We start from the raw sequence: 10,360 nt of genomic DNA on the forward strand, positions 1-10,360 counted from the left end.
TCGGCCACACAGCTGCACTTGGAGGCAGAAAGTGGACCGAGGTCAAGACAGAGTTTGAGGCGTTTTACCTAATGGACCTTTGCACTGGACGTGTGAACCACTTCACTTAACACGGCCTCTGGGCACTAGATTGGCATGTGTGTGTCGTGCATGAATGTGTTATTGGGGGTTTTGTAAAAGGTCAAATAATTTGGCCCTGACGTGCCCGGCAGTTGGGACATTTTCTCACTTGGAAAAGAAAACAAAGTTAACACTTTAGAAGTCTGAATGCCATCTTTTCTTTGAAAACAAGAATCTAGAAAACGTCAAAAAGTTAGTGTTATCTGTGGTGAAAGACGTGGGTTGATTCAGCAACCAGGTGGAAAAACTCAAAGCAAAAACAACTTAAAATAAGACAAATAAAAAGCATCATTTAATGTACAAGAACGAAAATGCGCTAAATGCAGGCAGACGAGTGCACACAGCTTCAGAAAACGGAAACCGTTGTGAACGTGGTACAACATCGATGACGGGTTGCGGGGAAGCTGAAGGCTGAGCCTACCGGTGGAAATACAAAGTATGTGAGGTATCATCTCAGAGGAAAGTGTAATATCTGCTGTAGGGGCAAAAAAACAAGTAAAAACAACAAAAGCAAAGTGCAGAATTACCAGAAGTAGTGGCACATAATGCAGTAAGAAAGTTACATTTACAAAGCTGTCAACCAGCTGATCAACTGTACTTGATGGTGGCAGAACATTCTAGGACAAGTACCATTTCAACACTGCTGTATTATCACGGTACCCTGTTAAAAGCAAAGAGAGGAGTCACAGTTTACCGACAGTTGATCTTCTGCCAAGTAATAAACGCACCTGGTTAAAACAGTGCAAACACGTAAAAAGAGAAGCCCTCATTCATTTGTACCTTTTTGTATGAGACCTACACACAGATGTTAGTAAACAAATATTTGTTAATTATGAATGAAGAAAAGTTGATGTCATATAAGCGTTTCAGTAAGAAAGAGGAAAAAAAAAAACACTGCTGGCCTCAAAAAAAAAAAACTAAAATATGTTTTGTGAAGAGGAGCTTGACTAGAAACGAAAATGGATGCTAATGTGTTTGAATGCCATAAACACCTTTGGGTGAACACTTTTAGCAGGGGTGAAAACATACTCTTGAGTTACGACCCCGAGGTGAGCCAAGTGCCACAGACTGAAAGCATGTGCCATCATTTCTTTGCCTTTAAGAACAATTAACACCGAGATTATTCAAGTTTTCAGAGGAAGTCGCGCTAAAAACATTCCATCGTACTTTCTTCACAGTCCTGTGAACAACAAACACTGCGCCTCTCGCTCCGCTTCCAGGTGCGCGTATACTTCGTCGGCAAGATGGCTACACATCGTGGCGTCGAGGCGGGTGGTCACAGTGTCACTTCATAAAACAGGGAATACTACAATTATCATTACGAGTCACATTCATTTTAAAAGCGGGTACCAAACTGTGGAGTCCGAGCGGCGGTCCGGACGGAGCTCGCCGGGCGCTTACACGTCCGTGGTGCGGATGCCGTCGTCGTCCAGGCTGAAGGGGAAGCTGCAGCCGCTGTGAGGCTGAGGCTGCGAGCGGTGCCTTCGACGCCCGCCGGCCGCATCTCTGGACGCAGCGAGGATGCCCGGTCCGGTCGGGTTGGAGCCGAGGAAGTTGGTCGTGGCGGAGAGGGAGTTGGAGGAGGAGGAGGTGGAGGAGGAGGAGGTGGAGGAGGAGGAGAGCAAAGGCAACGTGGACACGGGGCTGAAGGGGCTGTCTTCATCCTCTGCGTCCGGGGTGCAGGGCTCACACGGAGGGACGGGCGTCCAGGGCTGCCAGCCCGGTGCCACGGAGCAGGACTTGACCAGCGCAGGCCGGCGCTCCTCGCTCTGCTGGCCTCGGGATGCCGAGGACGCGTTGGGACTCCGATAGAGAGAAGACGCACGTCTAAATGAAAAACCCTGCGTGACAGCGACGGTAACAGGATGAGTGTCGAGCACGGCGAGAAAATTTTGAAGATTTGTTTGTGTCAAGAAGAGAGACGACAGCGTTACCTTCGGGGGGCCTCTGAAGTCCTGGATCTTCATTTCAATGTCCCTGATCCAGCCATGCATCTCCTCCGGAGAGTCCGTCTGCGAGACAAACATCAACAGAGGATAACGCCTCCCACAGCCACACGTCTGCACTTCATTCAACGCTTCCCGTTTCATATTTAAAAAAAATATTATTATATGTGTCACTCGTGAGGTTCTATATATTCATTACCGCCAAAAACAAAACCATTTTAATAACATAGGTATGACGTTTACATTAAATAAATAAAATAAAGAAGACATACTTCAGATTATTAGTTGTTATGATTTCAACATGTGTTTTATCACTATAGGGTATTCAAAACTTTTAGATAACAATGACTTGCACAAATTCTAAACCGTATTCCCATTTCTTTTTAATTTGAGATGCTGTCGACATTTCGACTATGAGCATCGTCTTGGTGTTTTTAATTTGATTATTAGTTATACGTTTGTGCAGACAAAAATAAAAGCGCCTCTCTCTCTCTGTCTCTCTCGGTCTCTCTCTGTCTGTCTCTCTCTCTCTGTCTGTCTCTCTCTCTCTGTCAGTTCTTCTCCCGGGAGGCTGACAGGATGTTATTGTAGTTATGGTAACAGATGGCTTTGTCCAGTTGACAAAAACAAACTTTTAGCACTAAAAAAAGATCCCCTTGCCACACAACAGCAGCAGAGCATTTAGAGAAAACAACAGCCGATACACCTGCGAAAACAGACCTCCTCCGCGGAGACTAATTTGTATCTGGTCATGCTTTTCACCCAGAGAGCTCCCAACATGACATAAAACCTGTGAGCAACGAAGCCTCTGATAAGTTGCAGACTGTACCTGAACGTAGAAGGTTCGGGAGCCGGTGATGATCTCAAACAGGTTGTCTCTCAGCAGCAGATCTCTGATTGACATGCACAGCGGGAAATTATCATGCTGGATAAAACAGTGGCTAAGGGGAGGGCCAGACGGTATTTAGCCATGTCAAAATCTACTAACAGTATGAGTTTTGTATTCTACGGAGTCATGTATGTATTCAGAATCATACAGGAAGTGGCCACACGTTCAACAGAAAATGTTGAAAAAAGGGTTGTTCAAGTTCTTCAGAAAAAAAAGAACGTCAAAACGGAAACTACTGACACCTCAATTAGCCGATTGTTTGCTTCTGGAATACAGAAATCTTGATGCTGTTTCTATCTATTTGAAGTGTAAAATGTTCTAAACTAATCACCGGAGTGGTAACCAGGGAGAGAAAAAGGAAAACGGTGAACTTGATAAATTCTCATTTGACTCACCCCGACTTGACGAGACATTCATGGACCTTCTGTATGTCCCTCAGTGGGACAGCTCGCAGAGGCTCCTTGTCCTGGGACATGCGTAAGCACAACTCAGGCATGCGACGACCAAGACCACAGTCATCAACAGGCGGCACCAACAGAGGATAAATACAGACGGTCTGCCTCCTCACCATCTCAGACTTGTAGTAACTGACTGCATTGTCATCCAGGGTGAAGAACCTCCTCTTCCAGCTCTTCCTCTGATAGACACACACGCATATTACAGTCTCGAAATGCAGATCTCTGTATTGAAACAGAGTTCATCCGTTATAAGTGGCTATATGTACTCACCACATTTCCTTGTTTGACACAGTAACCGCATCGCAACACACCTGGTCTGTCACCCTTCCTCTCCCTCCCTTCTGTCTCTTCGCTTTCATTCTGAAACATTTCATCACCACCGTCTTTAATGTCAACGCAACGGTCGTGGCCAACGTAACCGACATCTTTAAAACATTTCAGATTACACACACAGCGGTTATCGAGGCAGAGGGAAAGCTACAAAACGTCCCTTTCGTTACCTGGATGGGAGTGTGCACCACCACGCCGCCGATGATCTCGGTCTTGTAGGCCTGCTGTCTCCTTCCTCCCTGAGTGGCGCTGACCACTGCGGTCACATCGGACCTCGGAGGTGCAGGGCCCGATTTAGGAACCTGCCAGCACAGCGGGCAGAAGGGTATTATAGACTAACATGGCATCAACAAGCAGACCAGGCTCAAAGCGTTCATTCCCACTGGGAGCTTTTGTGCAGCAACAATGAAAATGTAATACGCTCCACATGAGAACGCCCAACAGAGTCTTAAGGGTTGTTTGATCTTTATCGTGGTTCAATGTATTAACTTTGTTCTATTACTTTGGCTTAGTTTGGTTTGACAATTTGTCGTCCAAAATGACTTGATTTTGTTCATTCAAGAGGAACAAGAGCTACAAGCAGTCAGAATGTCATGCACTTACTTACTGTGTAAACGAGAGGCACTATTTATGAAAAACTAAATTGGAAAAATAATATATTGCATAAAAGACCTATAAATAAAAGAAAAAATGAAAAAAACAATCAACAAACAATGAAGCCTCCAAGGTGTATGACAAACAAATAACAATAAAGATGTTGTGTGCAGAGATTAATCACATAATCAATCCGTCCTTCATGCTGTAAAGTATTACTGTGGTTTTCATTGAGGACACAGACGCTGAGAAAAGGCGGCAGAGAGGCCCTCCCATCGAAGAGGAAGTGAAAGAGAGTGTGTGCAACGCAACTTCCGGTGTCAGTGTGCAGGTGAGACAAAGAGACACACTTCACTGTCGCCTGGATGAAAAGGCCCCCGAACAAGCACTCATCATATGCAAATATTAAGTGCAACGCATGTTCACAAGCACAAAGGTGTATTGACACCTCCACCACAGTGACGCATGTCAGCGTTTTAATTGTGCACATTCACAATTTCCTCATTCAAGTGTGTAAGAAGGTATCTGTGGGCCGCAAGACGTCATTTTAGCCTCCTCGGGCGGACGGGTTTCATTCGCATCGCCGTTTCCTGCCCTCGGGGGCGTTTAGCCTTCGTTTAACCACAATTAGGACAAATAAAGCCGGTCCCAATGTCATGCGAGTGTAAGATTTGCACTCACAGTGATCTTGCTGGCCTTATTGAGAGCAGCTACCCAGTCTCTCATGTCAGTCACATCGTTGGCTTGGAGGAAGTACCTCCGGGACACTGCATTGATGACTACAGAGATAGAAATCCGTCTGATGAAATCCCAGCATTGCATGCATTTTATCACATATGAAGAAAGAATAACAGCGTGGCGCACTACTGCATCAGCATAACTCCGAAAAACTCACCAAAGCAAAACTCCGTCTTTGGCTTTTGCTTCGCTGGGGCTTCGCTCACCTGAGAAAGGGAGACGAGAAGAGGGGACAAGGGCAAAGGAGAGGAGATGAGACAAATGGGAAAGGAGAGGAGACAAAGTGGGAGAGAAGGTGACAACAGAAAAGGAGACAAAAGGTGAAGTAGATGTAGGAATAAATGACAGAAGAAGAGGCAACGGGCAAGGAGAGGGGAGATAGAAGGAACGAAATGGAGATATGACAATAGGAGGGTGGGGGGGGGGGGACAAGAGTAAAATATAGGAGACTAAGAGAGAAGTGAAGAGGAGAAACATTTCATATATCTGCTGTGTTCCTGGACTGACTGTCAGCACTGCACTGCAGCCACATGTCATTATCTCCGCTTGGCTCAGCGACATCTGGAAAACTCCACAAGTCTTCCTCTGCATGTGACCGTTAACTACAGATGTGTCGGATCTGGTGTCTCCGCGCACCCCACTTAAATGTTACTATTTAGGCTGTCGAATGGCTGTTTCCACCCTGCTCCGATGTCTCCCGCTCGTTACGTTGACGCGCAGCAAAGTGAGGTGGTTTACCTTAGAGATGTAGGTTAGTCTCAGGCTGCCGACAAAGCTAGTTCCACTGGGCAAGTTCTGCATGCAAACACAAACACACAGACTAGTCATTGTCGCAGAGTCCAAGGTTACACGGCTCCTATTGGTCAATTTAACTTCCTCTTGCTGTTGTGTGTCATACGTTTGTGTGTGTGGAGTACCTGGGGGTTGTCCATATACCACAGCAGGACGTTTTCCTGCGTGTCCAGGATGAAGTATCGCCTCTGGAAGCGGCAGCTGTTCTCCTTCTCCTCGACGTCCAGGAAGCCGCATACGCGTTTCAACCGGTCCACGTACGGCATGCTGCCGCTATCGCATGTCACTGGGAACGCACAAACGCACACAGATAACCCCCGTCAGATGGAGAGTGAGAGGCAGAATGAGAAAGGGAGCAACAGAAGGAGTAAAACTGAAGTGGGAGACAAACCCAACTTTGATTTACTTTGTAAATACACACACACACACACACACACACACACACACACACACACACACACACAGAGAGGAAGAAAGAGACCCGTTTCCACTCAGCAGTTTTTCATGTGACGTGATTGAGGGTGAGCAGCGAGCCCGAGGCTGAGCCGAGGCCCTACACCACAGCCAAAAATTACAGACTGCACTCAAGAACTGCTCACACGCACATTTCTACTGGCCAGGGAAGAGAGGGGAGAGCAGGAAGGGGGGGGGGGCAAAAGAGGAGAGATGTATTCATTAAGATGATGCATGCATGTGAATCACTGAGCTGCTGACCGATTTCCCAAGTAAATAAAGACTCATTCAGCTCGAACACTCAGGTATGCTGGGGATGTTTCAAATGTTTGCTTTCCAAGAGAACTTCATCCACAGCAGAAATACATGAAAGTGATTTTTTACTTGATGAGAGGTTTATTCAATCATCTTGACCTCTGCAAGTTATTCGCAGGCAACATTCAACACCACACATGCTCTTCACAGTTGTGTGCAGTTAATCAAAAGATGCAAAGCAGATCTTCCACTCATAAGGCAACATCTGTGACTGATTTGAAAAAGTCAAACTTAAGTGACATGTAATAAAATCTATGATCAGGACTGAATGGCTGAGCCCTCTGCCAATACTGAAAATGAACAAACGCATGAATACGTTCACATAAATGGTTGAACAAAGCACAGAAAACTGAGAATTAACAACAGATCCAAGCTGCATCTTCACAGGCCTTCTGTGGCACTATTCTAAAAAGTAATAGTCAGACATTTTTTTCATTTTGAAACAGCTGGGAAGATAAGTGGGTTGTGTTTCTGATGCGTTGGTCGGGCAACCTTCATTTTTTTTGCCACCGAAATAGGTCAGAGATAGATACCATTCAGCAACCTGTTGCTGAGTGTAATGGAAAAGAGAAAAGGATGCCGCAAAGGGCACATAGACACCCATGTGGTGACTGACAAACCCCACACAACTCACACAGACACACAAGAAACATTTAGGGTATCGGAAAACACCAGGCGGAACTAACACGGGGTGAAGCAGCGGTGTGGTGAGCATCATAGGCCAAACTTTACCAATAGACATAATTCAGACCGTCTTTGGCACATTTCTATTTACAATTTAAAGTAATTTATCTTTGAAATGTAACAGGGTTGCACACAGGAATTAAGGAATGTAAATTCTGTTAGAGTGCATGAGGGCAGAACACAGTCCACAGATAACAGCGTCATGTCAGCATCTTCGTCAGAAACCCACTTTCACTCGACTGTGGACACCTTGAATCTGAAACAGAAACTGATTGAAACGGATGGCACTTGTAATCTATTTTGGTTTTTTTTACTTCTATGAAGTTCAAAGAATTGGCAAAATGTATGCAGAAATAAATACACGTCGACTTTGAATCAAGCTTCACAAACGCTCAATCCTGAACTTCCCTGAATGCAACTCAGTATTGGAAAGTAGCAAAATGAGATACCATGTGGCTAATTTAACAGCCACAGAAGCCTTTCACTTCGAGGTGATTAAAATATATATATATATATATATGTATCTTGGTAATACAATATATCCTTATACAAGATACTTTCCATTAATTAAATAAATAATCATACGATATTGCCTTGTTCAAAATACTTGTTATAGGAATATTTCACAAATGAAATGTAATGAGTTGGAAATTTGAGTTAGTATGTGCTTTTAATTATTGATTAGAAAACTAACTGTGCCCTGCAATACCTCCACATCATTTCAGCATGATAATCCATTGATTCCATTGAAAAACAATCAATGCTCATATTGAATTACCGCCCATTACCGTTGAGAATGATGGAATAGTATTGGTGAATGCATTGGGGGTATTGAGGGGCATTAAGCTCATTCTAACCACTTTGCATACTTGCTGAAGGCCTCAGGAACTGTACAGAACATCATTGGTAGTATGCGGGGACGTTGAAGTACTTTTGAAAAGAACATTCTGAACTGCAGAGGAACCCAACCTTTGTTAAACGCTTGGGGACCTTAACCACCCCGATCGCAACAAGCACTGGCTGTAAAAAGTACAATCGTTCATATGAACTCGCGCATCGGTTAGTTACGAGCTGTGTGATGACAGGGACGCCCCAACAGAAAGGGATTAATAACGCGTCTCTCTGCCGTATCCTCGCGTTCTTGACCACCGAGCAGACACGAGTTTAACGTCACAGGACGACGCACTCGAAACCCGCGAGCGTGCACGTGGTGCATGAGCGCGCGACGGCGCGTTTACGTGCGATCCGGCGAAGTTTACTCGGCGACACCTGACGGACGTTACGAGCAGTCCGCGGCCCGCCACACCTACACCACTTCATCCTCCGCGCGCACACCGTCAGAAGCAGACGGTGACACGCGCACGCGCGCGCACGCACGGACTGTCACTGCGGGCGGACTACTTACCCGCGGTGGAGTCAGTTTGCGCCGCAGCCAGCGCCCCGCGCCGCGCACGAGCGCACGGAGACCCGCGGCCGGGAAATAACGAGCATGTCAGAACAAAGTTGTGATAATCTCTTCAAAACGGCTCGCGGCGTCCAGCGGGCATCGGCCTCTCGCGCTCTCCTCTGTTTGGTTGCGTGATCGGATTACTAGAAGAGTTGTCTTTTTTTTCCGGGTTGGACGTTTCGTTATTAGAATAAACCAACCCCGGATGTGATCTACGCGTCCTGTGAGCTGCACCAGGGCCGTCCTCCTCCTCCACCCTCCTCCTCCTCCTCCTCCATCCTGCTGCAGATCTCTCATACGACGAGGAACTGTCAACTGCTCAACTCACCTCTGCACTTCTTCAGTTTAAAATTTGTATCACCTTAGGCTCTTTTTTACAGGCGTTTGTTAATTCAGTTCTTTTTTCCTGCAAATGCATACAACACTTTATCTCTTCTACTGTTGGGTGGCTGCTGGAGAACTGGGTCAAACTCACACACACACACACACACACACAGCACACAGCTGAATCAGTTGGTGCATATAAATGATGAGCTATAAAAGAAGGGAGTGCACACCTGGATAAACAGGTACACCCAGAAGAATAGTATCATTCATGCCATGGGCGGTGAGTGTGACAGGTGCAAGAAGTCGTGCCAACAGCAGTTGGGAGGTGGGGAAACGTTTTCTACATGTACTTTTACGGTTACAAAAAGTAGCAATAGGAATACTAATGCTCCGCTGATGACAGCAGGATAAAAAAAATCTCCTCTCCAATCGTCACAAATCTTAATAAGCCACAACAGCAAACTCTGTAACATATTTGCAATGTATGATGTTGTTCCAAAGCCACTTGAACATTACCAGGTGTTTTTGGTGATTAAATGCTAAATCCTGATGATTGTTTTGTATGTAGAGTAGTTGCACGACTAAAAACAAAAGTTCATGTTGAAGATGCATGGTGCTACAAAATAGAAATAGCAAAGTTCACCTACAAATACAGAGAAAAAAACAAAAACCTTAGCTTGAATAAAAATAAACAAATCTCTTTTGCAAGAAGTGGCATCAGGACTCATACAGATTAGTGCTTGTCAGAAAGTCTGGTGGAATAATTAAGGTGGTACTTCAACATTGTTAAACTTGAGCAATACTATTTTATGATCCTATCTTGTATTTATATTTCGATCTTAATCTGCAAAAGCAGCGATTTAGGCATTTGAAAAAAGGACAACAGTGCCTAAACACAGCACTTAGTTTGAACCCTGTGATGAAACTCCTGAGAGACGGTGAAAAAAAGGGGAATGAACTGACCTGACCTCTTTCTTTATAACCTGTTTAGTCCGGAATTTCCACATGTGTACATGTAGAATCTTCCTGCAGAAATGACAATGACTGTGTCTGCATCTACAGGAGGGACTCTGTATTCAGTCCTTTCTATCGGTTAATGTGTGTTAACTCCTGTTAAAGGGGAAGTGGCTGCACGTCATATGACCTGCCCGAGGAGCGACGCCACCTCGCTGACTTCATATCTTGTGGCAACTGCTGCACATGATTCGCGTTACACATTTGAAGAAGGAAGTGCTGATATTTCCAGTCACTCCTGTCTTCCTGCTGA

General features: G+C 45.3%; 1 protein-coding gene across 3 annotated transcripts; it reads right to left on the reverse strand.

The window, feature by feature from the left end:
* Positions 1 to 384: 384 nt before the first annotated feature.
* On the reverse strand, positions 385 to 10,209 carry plekha2 (pleckstrin homology domain containing A2). 3 transcript variants are annotated; one of them, XM_078086728.1, is made up of 12 exons: positions 10,062 to 10,209; positions 5,993 to 6,153; positions 5,814 to 5,870; positions 5,233 to 5,281; positions 5,019 to 5,116; positions 3,914 to 4,045; positions 3,684 to 3,773; positions 3,524 to 3,592; positions 3,351 to 3,421; positions 2,896 to 2,959; positions 2,055 to 2,132; positions 385 to 1,961 (listed from the first exon to the last, which is right to left on the reverse strand). In XM_078086728.1, the coding sequence occupies exons 2-12, from the start codon at positions 6,131 to 6,133 to the stop codon at positions 1,518 to 1,520; spliced, it is 1,293 nt and encodes a 430-aa protein (XP_077942854.1). In that variant the 5' UTR covers positions 6,134 to 6,153; positions 10,062 to 10,209; the 3' UTR covers positions 385 to 1,517. The 3 variants fall into 3 exon arrangements, with proteins under 3 accessions (XP_077942854.1, XP_077942853.1, XP_077942852.1); XM_078086727.1 differs by having other exon boundaries at positions 10,057 to 10,205; XM_078086726.1 differs by lacking the exon at positions 10,062 to 10,209 and adding an exon at positions 8,725 to 9,029.
* Between the last annotated feature and the right edge of the window lie 151 nt (positions 10,210 to 10,360).

This window comes from Gasterosteus aculeatus, chromosome 13 (genome assembly GCF_964276395.1).
Source record: "Gasterosteus aculeatus chromosome 13, fGasAcu3.hap1.1, whole genome shotgun sequence".
NCBI lineage: Eukaryota > Metazoa > Chordata > Actinopteri > Perciformes > Gasterosteidae > Gasterosteus > Gasterosteus aculeatus.